At 45.6% G+C, this 27,936-nt stretch overlaps 1 protein-coding gene across 1 annotated transcript; it reads right to left on the reverse strand.

Annotated features, from left to right (window-relative positions):
• Positions 1 to 492: 492 nt before the first annotated feature.
• Positions 493 to 27,905, reverse strand: ZXDC (ZXD family zinc finger C). Its single transcript, XM_065408261.1, has 10 exons — positions 26,747 to 27,905; positions 25,252 to 25,404; positions 23,955 to 24,033; positions 23,596 to 23,726; positions 22,147 to 22,317; positions 20,238 to 20,923; positions 19,385 to 19,469; positions 17,465 to 17,637; positions 8,577 to 8,678; positions 493 to 2,682 (listed from the first exon to the last, which is right to left on the reverse strand). Exons 1-10 carry the CDS (start codon positions 27,903 to 27,905, stop codon positions 2,596 to 2,598), a joined length of 2,826 nt encoding a protein of 941 aa, XP_065264333.1. The 3' UTR covers positions 493 to 2,595.
• Positions 27,906 to 27,936: the final 31 nt, after the last annotated feature.

Raw genomic sequence — 27,936 nt, forward strand, 5'->3', positions numbered from 1 at the left:
TGCTAACCCTTGCCCCCCAGGAGAGTGGTTCGTTTCACTGGAGCCTGTGGTGTGAGTCAACAGCTATTTTGGCATTGCTTTAAATGACTGTTTACCTAGAAAAATAAACTGAACTCTCTCCCCCATTTTGCCTCTAGGCCAGTTGTCAACAACAGGGTTCTTCATAGAATTGAAGTCAGTAGTAAGATCCCTGGAATCTTAGGATATCACATTCATTACACAGGTGGATGACCTCTTTAGTTACAGCAAGAGAAAGCTAGGTTCCAGACAGATGTTTGTCACAAACCCCAAGCCTATGCAACAAAAGAAACACCCTTCCAGGAATTGGAGTTTCAGTACAAGCTCCATCCTGCCTACTGAACATACAAGATTCAAGAGGAAAGAACAAGCACTGCAGATGAAAAGCTGTTCAGCATTAGTTTTAAAGCCAATAGCATATACCTTTGCATCAACAAAAGATTACTCATATCAAGAACAAACCCAATGCCAAAGTGACCATAAAAAAAGCTTTATTAATCCTTTTGCACCAGCAGTTCTTCAGATGTCCATTGCCAGCAATGGACTTCAAGCCGATTAACCGGAGTCTCGGCCCCAAGCAGTTAGCAATTTACATTCATATACAAAGCCAAGTGAGGTACATTTTCAGAAGTAGAAACAGATGCAGTTTTAAGTCCCATAAAAAGAAATTAGGTTTCTTCACCATTTTCTTAATTTAAGAACAACTGGTATGGTTCCATGAAGAGTTTGGCATTCAGGGTGACAGCTTTCAGGGACAGCATTAGCGACTGTTCTAAAGCAAGACCCAGTAGTCTGTTCAACAGTGCTGTGCTCCTGCAGATGACTCATAAGCCCCTTTAACCTTTCCACACTGGACTCCATGATCAAACAAAACAGCAGTCCCCACAACAAGTGGGTGAAATCTCCTCACTGACTCACTCTGGCTTGGAGACCTCATCTGAGGCAGGCTAGAGATCCCTTGGGCATGAGCATAGGAATATCCAATGCTCAAATTGTTTAGCCACCACAGACAGAAAAACGTTAGTTCAGAGGATAAAATACTGCCTGCAAATCAGTTTGAAGTGAAAATAGCCTGTATACTGCTTTCAAGACTCAGAAACCAAAAAGTATTTATCTGGACATATACATAGTTCAAAAGGCACAGGAAGTAAAAGCATTTCTGAACAACCTCAGGTGAATTCAACAACAGTATAACTAAATAAATAAATATGTGCAATATTAGGAAGATCGCAATGTTCTTCTGCATGACATCTTATTCTGTAAAAAATATATACACATACGTGCATACACACAACTCATTGAGGAAAAAAAAAAAACCACACACACACACCCCCCTTTATCAAAGTCCTATACATAATTTTATAGGCATTCAGGACATCACCATAAAACATTTAAATTACTACCTTAAAATTTAATAACCAAAAGGTGTTTTGTTTTTTCCATTGAGAATTTACACAACCCTATGCTTATTCAGGCTTATTCAATTCAGTTAAGTACAGTACATGCAGCTATTCTTCTAGAAACTGCAATTTTTCAAATGAGGCAATTCTTCCTAGTTAACAATACTTTTCCTCTCCCTCTAAAAAACTCTGACAACTGGATAATCAGTCGGCCAGCTGGACACTATGCTCACTAGATATTCTAGATTTTAATGAAGCTCAAGTGGTAACAGAATATATAATTCTAAAAGATAGTGGCTAGTTATGAGTAACTTGGGAACACTTTTTGTAGTATAAAAACATAATGAAGGTGCTTTGAATTAAGTGGCTGTCAAACATTTCACCAAAATAGGGACAGTTAAGACAGACCTAACTTGTCAAATGCTGTTGGAACATTAGCTAATTGCTTATGGAGAATATAGTTCTCTAACGAAGCTTTCTTTTTTTAAGTCTTGCTGGAAGAATTCAGCTAAATATTATTCAGGATGAATGAGAGGGGGAAGCTCAACATAGGCATCAAAACTCATTCACAGTTAATATTTAATCTATATTTTGCTATCCCAGGGACTTTTAATTCATTTCTTCTCCCTGCTTTCTGGGCACTATCCTACTTTCCTACCATGCCTTGTAAAATATTTTATTGAAATTTGCTGTCAATATATAAGATGGCTGAAACAAGTTTGGGAAAAAATATTTCAGGATTCCCCCCCCCCCGTATCATCCATGCCAAGTAGGAGACCTTTCCTAATGGAGGAAAAGTTTTAAAGAGTCACACACAACAAATTAAGTTTGTATTTGTTCATTAGCTGTGAAATATTTGCTTTCTTGTGAAAACGGGAAAATTATTACCCTGGTTAGACGTTTAATAGCTATGGCACTTTTCTACAATGGGATTTCAGCAAGTCCGGCCCCAGCATCTTTGACCACAAGACAGACAGAATATCTTACATAGACATGTTAAGTAGGATTTGCTGATTTTTTTATTATTATTCTTTTTTCATGTAACTGACACTAAGTGTGTGATCATAGTCATGTACTCCTACTTTTCATATTTTCCTTGAGAAACTGGAACACAGCTATATTTGCTTTGTCAAGATATGACTGCACCATTCTGTTTTCAAATTAATATTCCTAACAATCATTCCAGGTCCTGTAAGTTTATTGTGCTTCCAGTGAACTGAGAGTTATCAGAACCTGCATCATCTTCTGTGGAGTTGTGTGGTTCCTGTCAAAACAAAGTACACAAAAGAGTTTGGAATTCAGACAAAGCTTTCACCCCATTATGTTTTCATTGCTTGTAACACACAGTCCCTTTTTGTAATATTTCTTTACCTTCAAACTTAATTCAAAGCTTTGCAAACAGGGGCCGCTAACAGGGAGTTTAGAGAGAGAGTTTGGAAGGGGGCGAGGTACATTTGCCGTTCTTTAAAACCTTTAACTTAAACTATAATCAAATCTTCTTGATTTAAACAAAAACCCTATCACATTAACCTAGGTAGCTATAGGAGAGAATGCAGGCAGAAGCCCAGCAGCAGAGTGGGGGCTATCCAGTTTATTGTGCAGAGTGTAGAATGTATGGTTACCTGCCCTGTGGGCGGGTGGCGTATGTGTGCATTCGGTGCAAGGAGCTCCTGGCCCTCAGAGACCGGGTGTGGGCTTTGGAGGCCAGGGTGGCAGAACTGGAGGAGCTAAGGGAGGCAGAGAGATATGTTGATGAGGCTTTCCGGGACACTGTAGATTTGTCCCACCTCCAGTCAGACAGCCCCTGCGCTGTTAAGGAGGATGAAAGGCTCAGGGAAGGAGAGCAGTCAATGGGAGCAGAGGGAAACCTTCCCATAGTTGGGACCCTCCTTCCAGATGATGTTGGGATATCCTCTCGCACTGAGGTTACCTCTCCGGGGGAGGGAACTCCAGTCATTAGGAAAAGGCAGGTGTTAGTAATGGGAGATTCGATCATTAGAAACATAAATAGCTGGGTTTGTGATGACCGGGAGAACGGTATGGTGACTTGCCTACCGGGTGCAAAGGTTGCGGATCTCTCGAGGCATCTAGATAGACTTATGTGTTGTGCTAGGGTGGAGCCGGTGGTCATGGTACATGTAGGTACCAATGACATAGGGAAGGGTAGGAGAGATATCCTGGAGGCCAAATTTAGGCTGCTAGGAAAGAGACTGAAATCCAGGACCTCTATGGTAGCATTCTCAGAAATGCTTCCAGTTCCACACGCAGGGCCAGGTAGGCAGGCAGAGCTTCAGCATCTCAATGCATGGATGAGAATGGTGTAGAGAGGAGTTTAGATTTATTAGGAACTGGGGAAACTTTTGGGATGGGGAGCCTGTACAGGAAGGATGGGCTCCACCTAAACCAAATTGGATCCAGACTGCTGGCACTTAACATTAAAAAGGTTGCAGAGCAGATTTTAAACTAAGAGATGGGGGAAAGCCAATTGCTGCAGAGGAGCACGTGGATCGGACAGAGACTTCTCTTAGCGGAGAGTCTCTTGATAGAGATTCTCTAGGTTCTAGTCAGGAGGGGAGGATGGAAGAGGATAATGTAAGGGCCAGATCAGACGAGAAACATTCACATAAAAAAAGAATCTGACATCAGAAAAGGGCAGACAGATAAACAGTGACAAGTTTTTGAAGTGCTTGTACACAAATGCTAGAAGTCTAAATAATAAGATGGGTGAACTAGAGCCTCGTGTTAAAGGAGGATATTGATATAATAAGCATTACAGAAGTGGTAGTGTGGGGATAATCAATGGGACACAATCATTCCGGGGTACAAAATATATCGGAAGAACAGAACAGGTCATGCGGGGGGGGGGGGGGGGGGGGCACTATATGTGAAAGAAAATGTAGAATCAAATGAAGTAAAAATCTTAAATGAATCCACATGTTCCATAGAATCTCTATGGATAGTAATTCCATGCTCTAATAAGAATATAACAGTAGGGATCTATTATCGACCACCTGACCAGGACAGTGATAGTGACGATGAAATGCTAAGGGAGATTAGACAGGCTATCAAAATAAAGAACTCGGTAATAGTGGGGGATTTCAATTATCCCCATATTGACTGGGTACATGTCACCTCAGGACGAAATGCAGAGACAAAATTTCTCAATACTTTAAATGACTGCTTTTTGGAGCAGCTGGAACAGGAACCCATAAGGGGAGAGGCAATTCTCGATTTAGTCCTGAGTGGAGCACAGGATCTGGTCCAAGAGGTAACTATAACAGGACCACTTGGAAATAGTGACCAGAATATAACAACATTTAACATTCCTGTGGTGGGAAGAACACCTCAACAGCCCAACACTGTGGCATTTAATTTCAGAAAGGGGAACTATGCAAAAATGAGGAGGTTAGTTAAACAGAAATTAAAAGGTACAGTGACTAGAGTGAAATCCCTGCAAGCTGCATGGACACTTTTCAAAGACACCATAATAGAGGCCCAACTTAAATGTATACCCCAAATTAAAAAACACAGTAAAAGAACTAAAAAAGAGCCACCGTGGCTTAACAATCATGTAAAAGAAGCAGTGAGAGATAAAAAGGCATCTTTTAAAAAGCTGAAGTCAAATCCTAGTGAGGTAAATAGAAAGGAGCATAAACACTGCCAAATTAAGTGTAAAAATGTAATAAGAAATGCCAAAAAGGAGTTTGAAGAACAGCTAGCCAAAAACTCAAAAGGTAATAAAATGTTTTTTAAGTACATCAGAAGCAGGAAGCCTGCTAAACAACCAGTGCGGCCCCTGGATGATCGAGATACAAAAGGAGCACTTAAAGACAATAAAGTCATTGCAGAGAAACTAAATGAATTCTTTGCTTCAGTCTTCACAGCTGAGGATGTTAGTGGGATTCCCAAACCTGAGCCGTCCTTTGTAGGTGACAAATCTGATGAATTGTCACAGATTGAAGTGTCACTAGAGGAGGTTTTGGAATTAATTGATAAAACTTAACAGTAACAAGTCACTGGGACCAGATGGCATTCACCCAAGAGTTCTGAAAGAACTCAAATGTGAAGTTGCGGAACTATTAACTAGGGTTTGTAACCTGTCCTTTAAATATCGGCTTCTGTACCCAATGACTGGAAGATAGCTAATGGAACGTCAATATTTTAAAAGGGCTTTAGAGGTGATCCTGGCAATTACAGACTGGTAAGTCTAACGTCAGTACAGGGCAAATTAGTTGAAATAATAGTAAAGAATAAAATTGTCAGACACCTAGAAGAACATAACTTGTTGGGCAAAAGTCAACGTGGTTTCTGTAAAGGGAAAGCATGTCTTATTAATCTATTAGAGTTCTTTGAAGGGGTCAACAAACATGTGGACAACGGGGCTCCAGTGGAACTAGTGTACTTAGATTTCCAGAAAGCCTTTGACAAGGTCCCTCGCCAAAGGCTCTTATGTAAATTAAGTTGTCATGGGATAAGAGGGAAGATCCTTTCATGGATGAGAACTGGTTAAAAGACAGGGAACAAAGGGTAGGAATAAATGGTAAATTTTCAGAATGGAGAGGGGTAACTAGTGGCGTTCCCCAAGGGTCAGTCCTAGGACCAATCTATTCAACTTATTCATAAATGATCTGGAGAAAGGGGTAAACAGTAGGGTGGCAAAGTTTGCAGATGATACTAAACTGCTCAAGATAGTTAAGACCAAAGCAGACTGAAGAACTGCAAAAAGATCTCACAAAACGAAGTGATTGGGCAACAAAATGGCAACTGAAATTTAATGTGGATAAATGTAAAGTAATGCACATTGGAAAAAATAACCCCAACTATACATACAATATGATGGGGGCTAATTTAGCTACAACTAATCAGGAAAGATATCTTGGAGTCATCGTGGATAGTTCTCTGAAGACGTCCACGCAGTGTGCAACGGCAGTCAAAAAAGCAAACAGGATGTTAGGAATCATTCAAAAAGGGATAGAGAATAAGACGGAGAATATCTTATTGCCCTTATATAAATCCATGGTACGCCAACATCTTGAATCCTGCATACAGATGTGGTCTCATCTCAAAAAAGATACACTGGCATTAGAAAAGGTTCAGAGAAGGGCAACTAAAATGATTAGGGGTTTGGAACGGGTCCCATATGAGGAGAGATTAAAGAGGCCAGGACTTTTCAGCTTGGAAAAGAGGAGACTAAGGGGGGGAATATGGAGAGGTATATAAAATCATGAGTGGTGTGGAGAAAGTGAATAAGGAAAAGTTATTTACTTGTTCCCATAATATAAGAACTAGGGGCCACCAAATGAAATTAATGGGCAGCAGATTTAAAACAAATAAAAGGAAGTTCTTCTTCACACAGCGCACAGTCAACCTGTGGAACTCCTTGCCTGAGGAGGTTGTGAAGGCTAGGACTATATCAGGGTTTAAAAGAGAACTAGATAAATTCATGGAGAGATCACTTGATCATTACGTGTTAGGTTCACTCCCTCTGGGGCACCTGGCATTGGCCACTGTCGGTAGACAGGATACTGGGCTGGATGGACCTTTGGTCTGACCCAGTATAGCCATTCTTACGTTATAAGATTATGCCAAGAAACCAAATGCACTGAACCCTTCACAGTAAATTTAAAGTTGTCCCACTCTTGGTTTGCAAACTGATCTAGCTGGACTGCTAACAGCATTTCATTAAAATGCGGATGGGGTGGGGATGGATCCTGACTATTGTTGACAAAAGAAACAAAATAATTGACAATTTAAAAAATATTGTTTCCCTTCACGTTAACCCTTCAGAATTTGAAATAATCCAACTCCCCTTCTGTACCCACCAATTTATTATAGGGTTGTTCAAGACATGGATAGTTCTGGGAAGAAAGTATATAAACCACTTTTGTTTCTACTGGAAAGGACATTATTTGGCTCAAATACTACGTTGCAATTAACTTGACAGATGGAAAGCTCCATAACGATCATAAAAAAAAAAAAAGTGATCTATTTCTCTCCACTAAGATGTTAGCACTTGGTTCTCAGTTATGGAGCTGTCCATGTTCACGGACAAACAGCTTGTCAGAATAGTAGATATTAGGAGTATCCTGAATAGGTAGCAAGACAGTTTTCAGCTGTCTTTACTCATGATGCTTTTGGGATGCAAGTGGCATTTGGTGGAGCTTCACTGCAGTACAGTGGTAAGAGACATTCCAAAAGTGAATGAATTTAGATCCACACTACTATCCAAAGGTGATTTTCAGTGCACAGGGTAGCAGAGCGTTCCATTCCCTTCAGCGGTTTTCTTGCACACTTTTACTAGTGCAGGGGTATTTTCCATGTCCGAGCTGCCAGTAAAGGTACTTCTCTGGTAGTAGCCCAAGTTGTTAAAGGGGTTATGTTTCTGGTAGTTGCCATTAGATTGCGTCTGTTTAAAAATATCACTCCCTGTTGCTGCTGGAGTTATTTGAATCCCAGTCACTATGGAAGAGTAGGATCTATGAATGTCTTCACTTTCCTTTTGGGAACTACCACTTGGCCTCAATCTGTACTTGTTTGGGGATTTGACAGTTCTAGGATATCCCCTCAAATTTTAAAAACTGAGCACCTGATTTTCAGAAAAAACTCAGTATACAGCAGAGCTTCCACTCAGGCACCTATATAAGTCGTTGTGTTTTCAGGAGCACTTGGCAAGCAACAGCCCTGCTATTACTAATGGAAGCAGATGGGTGCAGAGTACTTTTGAAAATCTGGTCACATCATATTTAAGGTGCCTAAATCAGAGCAGAGTTTTTTTGAAAATCCAGCCCCACAACTGTAAGAGCAGAGCACTTTTGAAAATCTGGCTCCAGGTCTTCCCGGCCACCTATCATAACAGTCATGGAACATCTTTCTCGAGGTTACCCTTTGGGGCAAAAGTAAATAGCATCTCCAACATGGAGCAAAACAAGAAATGGGAGCATTTGGGGTGGGGGGTGAGGGGGGGAAAACCAACCTCCTACAGCATCTCTGCAATGCCCACGGCAAACCTCTTGTGGTCACAGAGCTAAAGCCTGTGAAATTAGACTTTGGTCTGAAAGTAGAGTACTTCTGTAGTACAGGATAGCGAAAGTGTTGGTGCAAAATTGTTTTCATTGCATCTAACTTGACAACCGAAATCAGAATTCTAAGGTGCTTTACCTGAAGGATATGAACAGGTAAGTCCACTGTAAGTTGAGAATGTGATGAGGAAGACTGAGAGCTGAGCTGAAAGGGCAAGTCTCCCTCTCCTGGGGGATCATCCTGCGAAGGGAAAAACATAATGCAAACATAGTAGGAGACACTTGGAAATCTTATCACATAGCAAGCTTCATTCTCACTACTACAACAACCAAACCAAAAACCAGGAAAGGTGAAGAGTGCCTTATTGGCTAAGACCTTACAAGGGTAGTATCCTAAGGCACCCCAGCTCTGAAGGCTGATGAGGCCTAAGAAATGTTTCCAGTGGTTTCATGGAAGGTGAACCAATCCCCCTAGTACTCAGTCACATGTGGCAACTGCAGATTGTAAGATGCTTTCTCAAGAACTTTACTACTAAAACTATGTGTTCACTCCAAGGCCATTGTGCTGCCAAAGTGGTGGTCCTGGGGCACCCCATGTGAAGGGGGAAAAGAAGCAGAGCTCTGCATGTGGCTCACCCCATACTAAGAGTAGGTGAGCTGAACAGATCCTCGCTCTGCCTCCTGGAAACCAAACACCTCCAGGTCTGGCCAACAGCTTACTGCTCCCCGGTGAGATATTAGCATGTGAGGTGGAAGCTTGTCTGACACTGCCTGTTAGAAGACCCTGTCTTTTCAATTGCTTATAACTGCCAAACTTTAACCATTTGGGCTGAAATTTTCCATACTGAATATTTTTGGGGGGGAGGTGGGATTCAGCCAGAAGGGGTCGGCTGTTTCCAAAAATGAGACCAGGGAAAAATACTTTGCTTTGCCCATGTTAAAAAATGTTGGCAACCTTTGCTTTGAAGACCTCCAGTGCCCCTGAGCTTAGGAGCAGATAGCTGAAGTTAGGCAAGGGAGGGGCCTTGTGCATCCGTCATGTGACTTTTGCTGTTCCTACAAAAATCTGTCCAAATTTGACCTTTTAAGACTCTCAATTCACATATGCTCAGTAAAGACTTGCTAGAGATTCACATTTTCATTCTGCGAGGACTCCATCCACAGTAAGCATCCTCCAGCCCTGCAAGGTGCTGAACAGGGTCTTCCCTGCAACTGTAGTCGTAGCTGCTCTAGCCTGAATTCATGTCTCTTCTCTGCTTTCAATGCCCTCTCTGCTGCTGCACTAGCAGCATGGAGGAGAAAACGACCTAAGTCGTATGCAGATGAGACAAGACCCTGGTGTGCGTGTGTGCGAGAGAGAGAGAGAGACTGGAACAAGGGGAGCTAGCATAGAAACTGGGACTGACAGCCAGAGAGAAGTAGAGCCTGGGAGCCAAGGAAGGAAGTGGGCGGGGGGGAGAGAGAGGGGGGAAGTGAAGAGAAGGATGACTGGGAGCCAGTGGGTGGGAGGGGAGAATTGGATCTGACCAGGAGCCCCAGTACAGGGGAGAATTGTGACTGGCTGGGCAGAGACTGGGACAAGGAACATTAACATAAGAACAATCATACTGGGTCACACTAAAGGTCCATCTAGCTCAGTATCCTGTCTTCCGACAGTGGCCAATCCCAGGAGCCCCAGAGGGAATGATCCATCCATCCAGTCACCCATTCCCAGCTTCTGGCAAACAGAGGCTAGGCGCAGCATCCCTGCCCATCTTGGCTAATAGCCATTGTGACTAGAGGCCAGAGGAAAAGGGGGGGGGGGGAGAAGAGAGAGAGAGAGAGATCAGACAAGAAGCTGGGAAAGAGGAACTGGGGCTGAATGGGTGAGAAGAATGGGACTGGGACAGAAACAGTTTAGAGGGGAAGGGGCAAAAGGGGTCAAGCTTGGGAGAACCTAGCAGAAGGCTCTGTTCCCACTAGAGAACACTCCCCTCCAGAGCCTGGAATGGAATCCAAGACTTCCAAGTCTCACCATTAGTCTGCTGCTAGCAAATATATGTGAAGCCCTCAGGCAAGGGGTCTCATCCCACCCAATGCTGATCCACGCAGATGATTACAACCTACTACTGTTATGAGTTTGTTATTTCAAGTGGTAGAGGTCTGTGGCATGGATCTAAAGGCACCAACAGTGCTGCTGATGACCAGCGTCACTAGGACGACATATGATGGAATCTGGTTTTTCAATCTGCTTTTTAAAAAAAGCTCCAGGAAGTTACACATAAAAGTTACATTAAAAGAACATTAAGGCTGCAAAGTCAGGCATTCAAAAATTACAATCTGCCAGGATTAAGATTCCCTATGCAACTTATTTTGAAATACCTTCCGCGTCCCCTCGTGCCATGAGCACATACTATTTTTTCCCCCCACAGATCCCCTGCCTCATTCAGTGCATAGAAAGGACAGTGCTCACTTAGCGAGCAGCTATTCAACATTGTTTTCGCCTCATGGTTCAGTGCATGGCCCATGCCTCACTTACAGCACACCAAATCAAACCCTGATCAGAAGACAGAATTAATAGTTCTTACAGGCAACCTTAATATTCTTATAAAAAACAGTTACTCACCTTCTCGTAACTGTTGTTCTTCGAGATGTGCTGCTCATGTCCATTCCATTCTAGATGCATGCGCACTGCGTGCACAGTCATCGGAAAAGTTTTTCCCCTAGCAGCACCCGTCGGGTTGGCTGTGGAGCCCCCTGGAGTAGTGCCTCCATGGCGGTGAATATATGATCCTGCCGACCCAGTGCCTCCTCAGTTCCTTCTTCCCTACTACTCCGACAGAGGGAAGGCGGGTGGGTTTGGAATGGATATGAGCAACACATCTCGAAGAACAGTTACGAGAAGGTCAGTAACCTTTTTTTCTTCAAGTGCTTGCTCATATCGATTCCAAATTAGGTGACTCCCAACCCTTACCTAGGCAGTGGGGTCAGAGTTATGGAATCGCTGACTGAAGCACCGCTCTGCCGAATGCTGCATCATCTCTGGCGTGCTGGGTGATGGTGTAATGAGAGATGAAGGTGTGCACCGAGGACCACGTCACTGCCCGGCAGATTTCCTGTATAGGGACCCACGCCAGGAATGCCACCGAGGAGGCCTGTGCCCTTATGGAATGCGCCATTAGCACTGGAGCAGGGACTTCATCTAGCTCGTAGCACATCCAAATGCAGGATGTGATCCACGACGAAATCCTCTGAGAGGAGACCGGGAGCCCTTTCATCCAATCTGCCACGAACAGCTGCTGTGAGTTATGAAACGGCTTCGTGCGCTCAATGTAAAAGGCTAGCGCCCGTTGAACATCCAGTGTGTGAAGCCTCTGTTCCTGGCTACTTGTATGAGGCTTAGGGTAAAAGACAGTTAGAAAAATGTCCTGGTTGGAGTGGAATTGGGACACAACCTTTGGAAGAAAGGCCAAGTGAGGCCTAAGCTGCACCTTGTCCTTGAAGAAAACTGTGTAGGGAGGGTTGGAGGTGAGGGCCTTCAGCTCCGAAACCCTCCTCACCGAAGTAATGGCGACTAGGAAGGCCACCTTCAATGACAGGTATACGAGCGAACAAGTCGCCAGCAGTTCAAACGGGGGACCCATCAGCTTGTAAAGGATCTCCTGTCTAACCTGCGGGTACAGTTGCGCCAGGTCCTTGAGGAAACAGCCAACCATGGGGTTAGCGAAGACGGAGCGCCCAGCCGCTCCCGGATGGAATGCGGAGATAGCTGCCAGGTGCACCTTGATGGATAATGCTGCCAGATTCTGCTGTTTCAAGTGCAGTAGGTATTCGAGGATAAGCGGTATGGGCACCTGCAGCATGGGATGTCCGACTCTGAGCCCACGAGATTGAACCTTTTCCACTTGGCCAGGTAGGTGGCCCTGGTGGATAGTTTCCTGCTACCAAACAAGACCTCCCTAACCTGCTCGGAGCACATGAGTTCCATAGGGTTTAGCCATGAAGCTTCCAAGCCATGAGGTGAAGGGACTGAAGGTCGGGGTGGTGAAGGCGACCGTGGTCCTGGGTAATCAGGTCCGGAAGCAGGGGCAATGTGATTGGGGCATCCACCGACAGCTCCAGAAGCATGGTGTACAAGTATTGACAAGGCCACACCGGCGCCACCAGTATGACCTCTGCCTTGTCTCTGCGGACTTTGAGCAGGACCTTGTGCATGAGTGGGAACGGGGGAAACGCGTACAGCAGATGATCCGTCCAGGGGAGGAGAAATGCTTCAGAGAAAGCCCAGGCAGTGGTTCCGGAAAGAGCAGAATCGTGGGCACTTTCTGTTGCCTCACGTGGCAAAGAGGTCGATTTGGAGAGCTCCCCACCTCTGGAAAATACTGTGCATCATGTCTGGGTGGATAGACCACTCATGATTGTGGAAGGATCTGCTGAGGTACTCCACCAGCTCATTCTGGGAACCTGGGAGATCAGACACTTCCAGGTGAACGGAGTGGGCTATGCAGAACTTCCATAGCTGACACAGTGGAGAGGAATGGGCTCCACCCTGCTTGTTTATGTAAAACATCACAATTGTGTTGTCTGTCATGACTCCCACACACTGTCCCTGCAGATGAGCTTGGAAGGTTTGGCATGCTCGTCGGACCGCTCTCAGCTCCTTGATGTTGATGTGGAGTGAGAGTTCGTCTTGGGACCACAGGCCCTGCATCTGAAGGTTTCCCAGGTGCGCGCCCCAACCCAGCGCCGATGCTTCCATTACCAGGGATGGAGAGGGCTGGGGTTTGTGGAAGGGGACTCCCTCGCACACTGTCTGCAGGTTGAGCCACCAGCGGAGGGACTCGAGGACCTGCACCGGGAGGGTGACCAGAGTCGAGACCGCCGTGCGATAGGCTGATGCGAGCCAAGCCTGGAGAGGTCTGAGTCGCATTCTGGCATGCTGTACCACGTATGTGCAAGACACCATGTGAAAAAGTAACCTCAGGCAACCCCTTACTGCGGTGGTGGGATACTGTCTGAGGACTTGTATGATGTCCGTCATTGCTTGGAAGAAAACCTCCGGCAGGAATGCCCTGGCCCGGTTCGAGTCCAACACTGCCCCGATAAACTCTATCCTTTGAGTTGGTACCAGGGTCGACTTGCTCTCATTGAGGAAAAGACCCAGCCTGTCGAAGGTGGATCTCATGAAACGGACCTGTGCGTTCACCTGGTCTTTGGAGCATCCCCCAGAGCAGCCAGTTGTTGAGGTAAGGATACACTTGTACCTGCCTCCGATGGAGGAAGGCGACCACGACTGACATGCACTTGGTGAACACTCGGGGGGCCACGGACAGGTCGAATGGGAGGGCCATAAATTGGTAATGTTTGTGACAGACCACAAACCTGAGGAAGCGTCTGTGGGCAGGTTGTATCAATATGTGGAAGTACACATCCTTGAGGTCAAGGGCGGCATACCAGTCTCCCCGATCCAGAGAAGGGATAATTGTGTTTAGGGAGACCATGCGAAACTTCAGCTTTTTCATGAAGTGACTGAGGCCTCGCAGGTTGAGGATGGGTCTGAGACTCCCCTTTGCTTTGGGGATTAGGAAATAGTGGGAGTAGAATCCCTTGCCCCATAGCTCCTGAGGAACCTCCTCCACTGCCCCTGCGGCGAGGAGCATATGGACCTCCTACATAAGGAGATGCTCATGAGAAGGGTCCCTGAAAAGGGATGGGGAAGGGGGTGGGGGCAGGCAGAATTTCCCACTTCTACCGTGTGAAGGACCCAGCGATCTGATGTTATTCGTGACCAAGCATGGTAGAAGTGGGATAGACGGTTCAGGAAACAGGGCTGAGGATCCGGTCCGTCAGCTGGAATGTCGTCCCCAGGTGTACCTTCAAAAGGCCTGCTTAGAGCCTGAAGCAGCGCGCACCTGGCCCTGGTTGGACGGGGGCTGGGAAGGCTTACGCCTGCTGTTCCTGCCATGTTTCCTAGAGAAGTCCTGAATAGGACATCGAGGATAGGGATGCTATACAGGCTGCGGCTTAAAGTGTTTTCTCTGAGTGGCCAGGGTATGTACCCCAGCGATTTTAGCGTAGCCCTAGAATCTTTAAGGCTATGCAGCCTGGAGTCAGTTTGCTCCACAAACAGGCCCGCCCCATCAAACTGCAGGTCTTGCAGGGTATGTTGCACCTCGGGTGGGAGCCCCGAGGCCTGGAGCCAGGAGCTTCGCCTCATGGCAATCCCAGAGAACAAGGTACGTGCCCCCGAGTATGCAGCGTCCAGTGAAGCATGTAAAGAGGTCCGTGCCACTGCCTTGACCTATTCAGAAATAGTCCTGAACTCCTCACTGGACTCCACGGCATTAACTCTTTGAACTTTACCGTGGAGTTCCAGGAATTGAAGTTGTATCTGCTCAGGATTGCCAGTTGGTTGGCAATTCTGAGTTGGAGTCCCCCGGTCGAGTAGACCTTTTGGCCGAACAGGTCTAGCCACTTAGAGTCCTTGGATTTTGGGGTAGGACCCTGCTGCCCATGTCTCTTGTGCTCATTTACCGCAGCCACCACCACCAAGCAGGGCTACGGGAGTATGTCAAGATATTCGTACCCCTTAGCGGGGACAAAATACTTCCTCTCGACTCCCTTTGCAGGTGGAGGAATGGAGGCAGGGGTCTGCCACCAGGTGTTGGCCTGTGTAGTTCTGATGAGGGGCAGAGCCACCCTCGATGGACCTTCTGGGGCCAGGATGTCCACCCTCTGGTCCTCCAGCTCCTCCACCACCTCAGCCTGCAGGCCCATGTTGCACGCTATCCTGTGCGGCAGGTCCTGGTGGCAATGACTGTCTATAGGGTGCAGTCCCGAGGTGGAGGTCCCCGCAACCGCTTCATCCGGGGAGGACAACGATGACGCCAGAGGGGGTACAGGGTTCTCATGGCCCTCCGGGTCCCTGGGGACATCCTGCACAGCCTCTCCTTCCCCACTAACTGCCCCAGGGTCCATGCTGGTGGCAGGAACAGGCTCCAGGGGTGGTGGGGTGGTCTGCACTGCGGTCACCTCAGAACCCCAAGGGATGGGTCGACTTGTCAATGCTGCAGGTGAGTGGGAGCCCTTGGAGAGGGTGCCCTGGGCCTGGTGGTATGCCCACGGGGTCCAGAATGGCCACTGCACTTGCCATGGCCCTGCACCCACATCCTGACGCTTACGGTCCGATTTGTGTCTCCACCACCAAAGACAAAGACCTGGAACACGAAGGTCAGGGCGGTGCTGATAGGAGCTGTGCCTGTGATTGGTACCGGGAATCTGGGGAGCGGTGCCACAAGGTGGAGTGGCAGCGAGAGGTCAAGTGGTGCCACGATGTGTGGTGCTGGGAGCGGGACCTGTGCCTTGCCGGGGACCAGTGCCGCAAGTCAGAGCGATGCCATGGAGATACAACTGATTGCATCAACATCGCGGGCTTGCCTCGAGACAGTGCCGCACGTTGCAGTACCAGAGGCTTCTCCTGACTGGCCGGGGACTGTGGCGCCATCATGGCGCTTAAGTCCCTCGCGGCCTCGAAGATGTCCGGGGTGGATGGCAACTCGATGTCCTCCACCACCTGGCCCAGAGAGTCCACGAGCAGCAGACCTGACGTCCCCTGTTGCGGGGCTGAAGTCGACGGTGCCGTCTCCTGGGCTGTCGGTGCTGGGTGCTCCTCCCCAGGAAGCACACCAGTGTCGCTTTTCAAGGCGGCTGTCCTCAGCGCCAGAGATCAACCCCTGTCCTGCTTGCAGTGCCGCTTCTGTGGTACCGGGGAATGGGAGCAGTGCTGCACTGCCTCCGCCAGCCTCGGTGCCAGGGAGCGCCGGTGCCGAGGGTCTTTATGCTCACAGTCCTTCCTTGGCACCACTTCGCGGACGGAGGCTGGAGCGCTCCGCATGGAGGAGCTCGGTGCTGGATCCTGCCATGCCGAAGCTGGCTGGGGACAAAGAGCTGCTTCAGGTGACAGTCTCACTCCTTTTTCGACCTGGGATGAAACCCCTTACAGATCTTGCACCGGTCAGTTTGGTGTGCCTCCCCCAGATACGCAAGACAAGAGTCGTGGAGGTCGCCCATTGTCATGGGCTTATGGCAGGATCTGCAGGATTTAAAACCTTGGGATCGAGGCATGCCCCAAGCCCCAAGGGGAATAGGAAAGTTGGGGTGGGGAGAATGCCCACTCGTACACCAACTACTATAAACTAACAACAATTAATGCTACCAGACTACAAAACTACAATTATACAACTACTAGGAGAAACAAGGAGCACTTGCAATAGCAAGCCACTGCAGTTCCAACGACCGTCACTGGCGATAAGACGGAACTGAGGAGGCGCCAGATCGGCAGGGTCATATATTCACCGCCGTTGATATGAGCAAACACTCGAAGAATAATGTAATCTGCGAGTGTTATTACTGGATATAGTGCAGGGCAGGGCAGCGTCTTTCCTTCCTAGCTCCCACTCCTGGGGCTGTTCTCACTCCTGAACAGGGTTTCCTCAAGACCCCTGTCCAGTGCAGCTACACCTGTGGCTTTTCAGTGCTGCCCCCAAGGCTTCTGCCTGTGTTCTTAACCCTCAGTCTCCCCATCACCTTAGCTGTGTCTAACCCTCCCCCCCAACATATGCATGAATAAGGGGAATATTTACAGAAGGGTTTTAATTTATACTACAGCATTTTTTTTCATTATCAGCTAAGGGTGGGGTATAAGATCCCCCCCCCCCTCTCTAAGGAAGACATTTGAACCGGCTCTCTTCACTCCAATTACTTTTGTAATCATTTTTAAAATGCTTGGAAAAAACAGTTCTATTGTTGGTGATAAGTGTGTGAAGGGACTCTCACCCTGAGGAGAAAAAAATGCTCTTTTTGGGCAACAGCCTTAAAAACAGATCAGCAATATATTACTCACCAAGTACCTTGGTATCATGCAACAATCACAATATTAATACAGGAGAAGACTATATCCGATTTGAAAGGACAGTCAGATTCTTCTGTGTGAACTGGCAAATCATTAGAGAACTGGGTAGATCGTATGTTTTATTCATGTGTTCTTACTTGAAGTAGCTGAATTTGCACATACTGTGCGCCAGTTGCTGGATCCCTTATTGTTAGGCCTCCATTTGGCAAAACAATGTTGCCACACAATCGATTCCCATGACTGGTAGATGAGAAGTTGGTAGGACTCACTTTACCACCTTTGCTTTTCCTCTGGCCAGAATTTGATGCTGCTGAAATAAAGTTATTTTATTAATTATGTTGGAACATCTGATTCTTTGGTAAGTTTCTCCTTGGGATTTGATCTTTTCTCCCTTGCCTCTAGTTACTTTGTCTCCTTTTACTATTAACCAACTATAACCGTTAAAGTAGTTAGGCCCAAAGGTAGAGATTGTAAAATTTTATGTAGCCTATATTTTCATTTTTTTCTGTTTAAATTTCAGTTAAAAGTTTGTTTGAATTTAAATATTTCCCTGCATATTTCTCAATATAGACATCACATTACCCAGGAGAACAAGAAAATACTATGATTAACATTAATATCTTCATTGTTCATGCTGAATAAGATGCCAAAAGAAAATTAAGCATAATTTGAGGATAATACACATTAGATCTTTTCAATTATCAGGTGTTTTTTGTTTTGGTTTTTTTTACTTCAAATGTTAACTAGGACTTTCAACTTTTGAGTGTACTTAAATTCCATTAATGCATTTTAAGATGCAAGACTTGTTTGAAATACTATATAGAAGTTTTTATTACTCTATACCAGGGAAAATATGTGCATGGGAGGGAAGCAAAAAGAGGAACTGATTCATTGTCTCTGAAAGTAAATGGCTGTCACTAAGTTACTGGTAGGTGACATGTTAAACATGACACAAGGAATCTTGTTTAAGAAGGGAACTGGGAATTTTCTAGCTCTGTTTTATAGAACAGGGGCAAATTCAATCAAGTCTCCTTTCAATCTAGGATATCACCAAGCATGCATTTTGGACAAGCTGCCATAATTACAGATCACTTCATAGACAGACAAAAAGAAGGATAGTATTTTTTAAAAGAAGAGAAAGTGCATATATGCATAGTGCCATAAAGCAAGAGACATGATAATGTTTAATTTGGAAGTGTAATCCTTTGCTTACCTTAAGACATAACTAAAAACTGTCACCTTGATTTTCAGAGATAGGAGGCAACAAGAAACATAAGGAAAAAAAATGCTTAGTGTGATATTCCTCTCCCCTTGAGGGCAGCTGCAACTCAAATAGCTGTCTCTTGTTGTTTCGTTATTTTTTCTGGGCAAGTTTAGCGAGCCATGGAATACATTTGACCTAACAAAGCAACAGTGCACATCAACAGACAGCTATGAATTCCACTGTAGTTTAAGGGGAGGAAAACAAATGGGCTAGTTATGTAAACTATGGCCCAAAGTTTGTGTTTTATAAAAATCTGCTACAAGAGATTGAAGGTTAATAGAAAGGTTTCAATTAAAAAAATAAAAATAAAGTCAAATAAATTCCCCTACTGTGCTTTCAAACTAACACTGCAGCACTGTGCTAGTGCACGACCTAGAGGTGAAACTGACTAGTCTGTTTTCATTCATTGTCCATGTTGAGTAAAATGAAATGCAAAGAGTGAACAAAAAGCACAAATAGCAAATTAGATTTTTTAAATTGTTTTGGTTTTAATACATTAAGGATAATCCTATGAGTAGAGTAAGTAAATGATATTGAGGGTGAGGGAAGGGGGAGTTTAAATATAACTTTAACCTACCAGGGTCCCTTTAACAGAAAGGGAAAACCCAAGTGTGAGGTTTTTTAAACTCTCAATGAATTTTAAACTCCATGCAAGAAGACCATCTCAATCATCTACAAAAAGCACACCTCACTCAGACTTCGTTGCTGATTGCAATAAGTTGATCTACTTGAAAGAGATATACTCCCATTTCATTGCATGTTACTAGATTCAGCAAGGCAAATGCCTCCTCACCTGTGCTGCTCCCATTCCCTTTCTGTTTTCTTTTCTTGGCTAGCTGAATGGCTCTGTAGTCTGTCCTTGCAGATCCACCGCTCTCCTAATCAAACAAGAGATATGTTTTATACATATTTGAAACAAAAAATTAAGCTAATGAAGCCAGACTAACGAATTACTGGTTGCTCATAATCTTTTACATTATCCTGTATATTCATCTAACACTGGGTGGCTGGGATTTAAAATGAGTAAGTTTTTCAAACAGTAGCAATCAAAATTCTGATCGGTCCCCTGCATGTATCTGGCATCCAAGGTTATATACACTTCCATGTTTATCAGCTTTTCAATAAGGTCATGGTGATAAGGGAAACATTGTATACTGAAAATAAACATTTATCTTTACATAGTACTGGAAAGGGAATGGTTTCCCAGAAGCAGCATTAAAGACAGAGTTATGGGAACGAAGACTGAGACTAACAATTTCAGTTACTTTCCATCCCCAAACCCTTCCCTGAAACTAATACACACAGAGGACATACCGTATAATCCCCTCCTTATGCTTTCTTGTTAGTCCCACTTCACCCTTGGGGGGTTAATTTTGAAACTTTTTTATTTTTTTTAAACTTTGAACACGTTCCTCCCTCCCCCACCCTCACAATTCAGGCCTTTTAAAGAATTTTTCACCATGTTGAATCCATGTCTAACAACATATTTAGTCAATACAGAGTTCTACATCCTTCATGAAAAAACCCCATGTAATTGGGTAAATCAGTATGAAAGGTCTGCCCATAAGTTGCAAGCAGCAATGGAGTATCCTCAAAGTTAAGGTGCTTCAGTCATCTGGGGACAACTGAATATAGTTACTGCATACCAAAAATGAGCTGCAAGTCACTGTGCTAAGATCCATGTCTTTCTGAGCACTGTAGCTTCCTGGAGGGTTGGAGAACACAAACTGTGTCACCACTTTACTGCCTTCCTGTTGACCAACAACATCCGAGCTAGGAAGCAAGTTTCGTTCAGCTTTAGTTGGTGTCAGTAACTCAGGACCATTGGCTCCACCAAGGCTGCTGGAAGGTGTCAAAGTGGTAGTGTCTATCGTTAGATTATTGCTGGATGTCAAACCATGCAGGTCTTGACTGCAATTCTTCACTGATAAAGATGCTAGCGAACCTAAGGCTTCTGCATTTACAGTCTGTACATCATCCAGATTTGAAGTACTTTGCTGTAAAACTGTAGCAGTGGTTCCCATCAAGAGAGAACTGTCCAGGCTATGTGGAATATCACTACTCGCCACCAATATCAAAGGGTCAACTGTTTGACCTAGGGAATTGCTATTGACAGAAAGGTTTCCACCAAGCGTAGAGCCTACGGAAGCAACATCTATGGTGACAATTCCAGAGTTTACTAAAGCCATATCTGTTGCAATCCCAGAATTGTTACCAGACACATTGGAGAAAAGGGACACAAGGTCTATGTTGCTGAGGTCACTTTGTCCTGGACTGGTGAGTTCACTACTAGGCGTGAGGGAACTGGTTGCTTCAAGCTGGGTTAAGAGATCTGAAATATAATACATGTATTAAACTTGTTGAAAATGCAACAGACCAATGATAAAGAAAAGGAGGTTGTGTGCCACTATCTACAGATCAAGGGGTGCAACACTCAAAAGTGGGAATACACAGAAGCCCCAAAGACACACACTAATAACTAATAGAACATATGGATACTTTTTCCAGAACAGGTAAGATGCCAACAGCACTCTTAAGTTTACATACACTGCAAATAAATGAAGCAACATTACTGACCTCAGAAACTGTGGGGTTTAAGCGCAACACACTTGTGCCAGACACATGAGAATTTAATAGGGACGAAAAAACACTGCACACAAGTGTCTGAAGACAGAGTATCCTTAAAATTATAGGCTAAAAATATTTCCTAAATTAAACCCAATTTTCTAAACCAGAATTACAAAGGAAAACAAGCTTATTAAAACAAATTCATCTTTATAGTAATTGTGAGATTTCCCAATCAGAAGAAAAATAGCTTCAATCTAGTATTAGTTTCCTGTGTAACGTATCCTCCTCCCATCCTTACCAAAAATATTGTACAGAAGTGTCTGATCTGTGTATATACATTTAGAACATGGAAAAAAAATTTGTTCTCTTTCCTATTCACTATGTTACCAATGTGGGACTTTGAGCTCTGTCTTATTTTGCTTGTTAGTGGTCTAGATAAAAGTAGGATGAATTTTTAAGTTTGCCACATCACTGAAAGACAAAATTACTTCAACAGTGTTTACTAATGTTCCACTGTGATGAAGAATCTCATATCCAGCAAACAATTATACAGTAACATTATTTGTTCGTACTGCTGGACAACAGTTCCTTTCAGCACAGGAATTTCTACATACACTTATACTCTCCAAAATATCCTCAAAGCGGTCCATGCTACAAGTTAGGACTTAAAACCAAAATACTCTTAAGTCCTCATTATCAGGTTTTAGAAAGAATATATTTAAAAAATTTTCAAGAGCAAGATCTGCTTTAATTCAAGATGTTACGGACTTCTGGAAACCACAAGCCAAGCTCTAGTCACAGCTCCCATTGAAGATTTTATATCATAAACACGATATATACAGAAAGAAAAAATCCTGGCCCCACTGAAGTCAGAGTCTTGCTGTTGACTTCAATGAGGCCAGGATTTCACCCACAGTTTTTGCCTGATATACATAGTGTTTAGGCTTCCCTTTGCCCCAGCCATATTTTGAGGCTAAAATATTATACCTGGACTGAAGTTGTGCTGTTTGACCATGTGAGTCTTCATACTGTGCTTGGAAGTGAACAATTTATTACAACTGGACACTGGGCAACGGGTCTTTGATGAATCCACATCTTGAAGATGTTTCTTGGAGTGAATATACAAACTGCTGCGTGCAGAGAATTTTGCACAACAACCTGCAACATGATACAAAGCATATTACAGGATCTTTCTTAGTTTTAACTTAAAATTAGTATTTAGAATTCCCTGGTAAACATCTCAAAGTCACATAAATAAAATGTTCTAGTTAGTTAACTTGCAGCACTTGAGCACGGGTGCCATACATAAATACAGGAAGTTGAAGAAAGCAGCCAAAGCAAAGAAGCAGAGTTTCAAAGGAGCAGAAGAAATGTCATACCAGAGCAGACCACTGATACATCTAGTCCAGCATCCTGCTTCCAAGAGAGCAAAAAACCCAAATGATTTAGTGAAAAGTGCCACAAAGGCACCTTAAATAGAAGCATTTGATAATGGCCACTGGTGAAAGCATAAGGGAGGAGGAAATGCTGCCTGACAACCACAGGACAAAAACCACTTTGTTTTATGCCATGAAGTGTAAGTATCAACGTTCCTTGTTCAGCCAGGAAGTTGGGTGTCTTGTGTCTATTTATACAATTATAATCTAAACCCTTTTAAAAATCCCACTAGAGATTGTGCCTCAATGATTTCTTGCAGCAGCTGGATCCACAAATCTTTTGTTAGTATTCATTTTAAAACCATGGGTCTTATCAGTAAGCTCCCCACATTCCTTTAACCACTTAATTATCCCTTAATGGATATTTGTAGTTCTGCAGAGACCTTTTTGCTGGAAGAGGCAACCCAAGGTGACCACCAGTACTGGAGATGTAAATGTACTACAGAGTTATAGAAAAAGGCCACTATAACTCTTCTGCATGACTTTCTATCCCTGTTAAATATAACCAGCCAGCCTATTAGATTCATCTGAACAGCGATCGGATGCTGAGCAGACATCTTCATTCTATCATTGCTTGTGATTCTTCCCTCCTGCAGCCCCCCCCTCCCCCCATGTCAAAATAACCTTTCCCAAGCAGTTTATCCAGAAGGAAGAATTAATCAACTGAAAAGAAACAGTGTCTGGACAGTATCACAGTCTTAAATCTAAAGGAGATGTTGATTTCCTTTTATCACTAACTGATAAGAAAAATCAAGTGACAATGATCTGCTAGCCATTTCCCAGGTCTCCTTCCGGTCTGGGACAATGTGGTTTATTCAATTAGATGTTCTTTAAAAAGAATAAGCTACAAAAAGGTTAAAAAAAAAAAAAGTAAAATATGACTTTAAATACCCAAGGCTCCAGTCCTTCAGTAAGCCTTGACTAGGCAGGACCCTGCACCTACCAAAGTAACAGCACACAGCACAAAGTAACAGCACACAGGACCACAAACAAACCGTACCTTCCACTGGACATTCAAATGGTTTTGTGCCTAGGTGAGTTATACTGTGGCCTTTCAAGTGTTCTGCTCTTGTGAAGGATTTCCCACAGCCTTCTACTGGACATGTAAACCTCCTGTCATCTTCATGTTTCCTACAAAAAAGGGGAGATTACTATTCCCAAACTTAAGTTCACTACATGCTCATATCTAGCATCAATTACAACCACTCTGATTTTAAAACTCACTCTTAAAACAATTATCTGCATTAGAACACGTTTAGCCAACGCAAAGAACTGACAAGTAAGCCATGTGTTGGGTTTTGGTGTGGTTTTGTTTTTGAGCGTAACTTTTTTTTTTTTTTTTTTTTTTTTTTTTTTTACCTTTTATGTCTTAGTAGCTTGGACATGCTGGTGAAAGACCAGCCACAACCTTCAGAATCACAGATAAAAGGCCTTTCACCTAATAAATAAATAAAAAGGTCACATTTAATCATATAGTAACAAAAATACATGCTGATATTGTGAAGTCTCAAAAAAGTTTAAGGGACATCTACACTGCAACCCAATCCTCCCCTCCCCCTGCAGCAATGAGTCTCCAAGCCTGTGTCAACTGACTCAGGCTCATACTGTAGGGGCTAAAAATAGCAGTGCAGACATTCCCACTCCGGCTGGAGCCTGGGCTCGGAGACCCTCCCCAGGTTTTGCTGCCGAGTGGGAATGTCCGCATGGCTATTTTTAGCCCTGTAGCACAAGCCCAAGTCAGTCGACTTGGACTCAGACTCACGGCAATGTTTTTTTTCCCCCCCTGTGTAGACATACCCTCAGTTATTTTAAAAAGTTAAAGAAACTAAAGTATCATTTTATAGTTATCAAACAAGTTTCCTTATCTACTGGCCATGTCCTGCAATTGGATCTGCATGGGCAGACCCCTACGCTCCCATGGAACTTGAAGGCATCCATGTGGGTGCATGGATCCACCTACATAGATCCAACTGCAGGAGATGACCCTATATTAACTTGGACAACCAGATTTTTTAAAACCCAGTTTGCTTTCCACTGTTTATGTATTAGTTTGTGTGCATTTGTTTTCACCCATTTCTCTGAGTTATATTTTGTTGTCCAAACTAACAGGCAGTCCATTTAAAAAAAGTCAATAAAATCCACTTCTCCCTGAAGATGTTTTACCAACTATTGTTGTAAACACTTAAAATTACGAAAATATTTCTCTACTCTTATAGTTTGTTCTATGCAAGTGATAGCACTTAGTCTATAGTCAATTTCCTCCTGTTTCCATAATCTTTCACACAGTAACAGAGAGAAAAAAAAACTGGTAAGAGACAAGGAAGTGAGACTGTAAAGCCACAAAAAGTGTCAGAAGGACAGAGAGAAAGGTATAGAACTACTTTTAACTTAAGTTTCTTTTTTAAATTGACAAGATGAAGCTGACTGTCACTTATAAGTCATGGACAGTTGTTTAGAGTCATTTTCAGGTTCTCACTCTTCCAACTCTTGGTCGCAAACATTTAAGGGGTGTTTCTATTGACATTTTTAAAAAAATCTTATTGGTGTTAGGTTGTAAAGACTGCTTTTATAAATGGCTAAAGCTTGAGGTTGCATTTGACCCAATATCTCTTTATATATTCAACTATCCCAATTTATGAACTACCCTGCTGAATACCTGTGTGACTTCTCATGTGGATTTTCAGTCGGCAGGCTTTGTCATACTGCTTGCTACAACCAGGGAAAGAGCAGGAGAACTGTTCTTGCTCTCTGAAGTGGGCTCGATTATGAGAAAATAATGCACTCACTGTGATAAAGGTTCTCTCACAACCTAAGGAAAAAGTGGAACATCATCTTAGCTCAGTGTGACACACACAATAGGAAAATTAAACTCTATACCAGTGGTTCTCAAACTTTTGTATTGGTGACCCCTTTCACACAGCAAGCCTCTGAATGTGACCTCCCTTTATAAATTAAGAACACTTTTTTTTTAATTAAACACACATTTAACACTATTATAAATGCTGGAGGCAAAGTGGGGCTTGCGGGTGGATGCTGACAGCTTGCGACCCCCTCATGACCTCTTGAGGGGTCACTCACGACCCCCAGTTTGAGAACCCCTGCTCTATACCATACTTCAGGGTTTGCAACTATGGGTTGGAATTGAATATCCACCTAGACATGGTATGTTTTGGGCACCGAGAAAAGCAGAACCAGTGCAATTTAAGCTGGCGGACTGATGCACATCAACAGATCAGAAGACAACAGTGAGGACAGTGCTCACAGATTAAAAAAATTGTTCTACTATTGTACATTGATCAAAGCACTATAAGTCTAATGGGGATATGCTGAGTGATATCTTTTCCCTTTCTGCTGTTATTCAATCAGCAAACTCTGAGGAGTCTCTCTCTGACAAGGGACAGAAGATGGAGATCAAAAGATTCCAACTGTCCGTCCCAGACATCAGGGTAAAATAGAAGTGTGGCAGCACAAGCTAGAGCTGACCAACAGGCAAGATAAACATGGTATCAAACCTACAAGACAGTCTAAAGAAGGGACTCCAGGTTAGCCACCCTTGCATATAAATATACCAGCTGATCCTAAAGAAACACTGCAGCATGGTAGTGCTCAAGTAAGTACCTCACCTACATTTAATCATCAAAAATATCTATGATTTAGATTATTTGAAAAGATTGCTTTGCAGGCTGTGAGGATATTGATTTGTGCATTGCTTGATGTTTAATTAGGCGGTCATGTGACAGGACTGATTCATGAACAATTTTAGGTATCTAAAGGGAACATCTGCCTCTTGGGTCAGAACTGTGACACCCCCTGTCCCCAGCAAGGCAGTTGCTCTATGAAGTCTCCCCACACAAACCAGCTCTCCTCCCTGTTCCAAAGAGACAGGTGACCCCCAGTGGTCCCACGAATGCTGTAATTCATTCCTTGCCCCATTTCTCTCAGGCAGGCTCCCTAATAGCTCTCACAGGTCCCACGATCATAGATCGGGCTGGGGCGTCCCCAGACCAGTTTCACCCGGGAGGGTCGCCAGCCGGGTGTAGGTCTATCGGGGCGTGGGACTGTGCCAGTGTGTAGGCACTAAGCGCACCCCCATCCCCAGTAAGGCCCGAGAAAAAGGGCGAGGCCCGAGGCCAGCCAGAGATGATGATTACCGGGGAACTCGCAGCGGTAGGGCCGGTCGGGCTCCAGGTGGCTCCGCCGCTGGTGCGCTCCGAGGCGGGCGGCGCTGGGGAAGCGCTGCCCGCAGGCCTCGCACTTGTGCGCCGCCTCCTGCTCGTGCGCCCGGCCGTGCGCCCGCAGGTTGTAGACCGTGGTGAAGCGCTTGGTGCAGCCGGGCGCGGGGCAGGCGAAGGGCCGCAGCTTGTCGTGCGAGTGCAGGTGGCGCCGCAGCTTGTAGGCGGTGGCGAAGGACCAGGCGCAGCCGGGCACTGGGCAGCCGAAGGGCCGCGCCGACCGACCGCCGCCACCCGGTCCGGGCCCCCCGTGAGCCGCCTGCCGGTGCAGCCGCACCTGCTGCTTGCGGGAGAAGGTCTCGGTGCAGCGGGGCTCGGGGCAATGATAGACCAGCAGCGCCCGGGAGCCCCCTGAGGCCAGGCCCGGGACCTCCCCGCCCGCCGCCTCCCCCTCCGAGCCGGGGGGCTCGGCCCGGCTGGGCAGCGGCGATGGGGCTTGGGGGGCAGCCGGCTCCGGCGCGGCCCCGGCGGGAGCAGGCGGCCCCGGCTCGGCGGCGCCCGGCCCCAGGGTCAGGACTCCGTTCTCGATCCGCACCACCAGGCTCTGGTTGTTGATGGTGATGGTGCCAGAGAAGGCGCCGGGGCCCGAGCCGGCCTGGCCCGCGCCCTCCGCCGCCTCCGCTCCCCGCCGGGGCGGCGCAGCAGACGCGCCCGGACCCGGCGGCGGGGGCAGCAGCGGCGGCGGCGGGGCCGGCCCGGGAACCTCCTCCTGCTCCCCGCGGGGAGGCTCGGGGCGGCCGCTCTCCCCGCCGCCCGGCCCGGCCCCCGGCTCCGCCGCGCCCCGCACCAGGTTGAAGACGAGCAGGAGGCCGTCGCTGTCGGGGCCGGACGCCGGCGGGGGACCGGGGGCGGCGCTGGGGCCCGGCTCCTGCTTCTCCTCTAGCAGCATCACCGGGAAGCTCATGTACAGGCCCGAGGCGGCGGCGGCCGGGTCCCACTCGGGCGGCGGCGGCGGCTCCGGCTCCCGCTGGGGCAGGCGGCCGGCGGGCGCGGCGCTCGGTGCCGCGGCACCGCCGCCATGTTGGGTGTCGGGCCGGGCCTGGGCCGCCTCCACCGCGGGCAGCCCCTGCGTTTCCATCTTGGGGGTCCCTGTAGCAGCGGCTGAAACC

Source organism: Emys orbicularis, chromosome 7 (assembly GCF_028017835.1).
Source record: "Emys orbicularis isolate rEmyOrb1 chromosome 7, rEmyOrb1.hap1, whole genome shotgun sequence".
Taxonomy (NCBI): Eukaryota; Metazoa; Chordata; order Testudines; family Emydidae; genus Emys; species Emys orbicularis.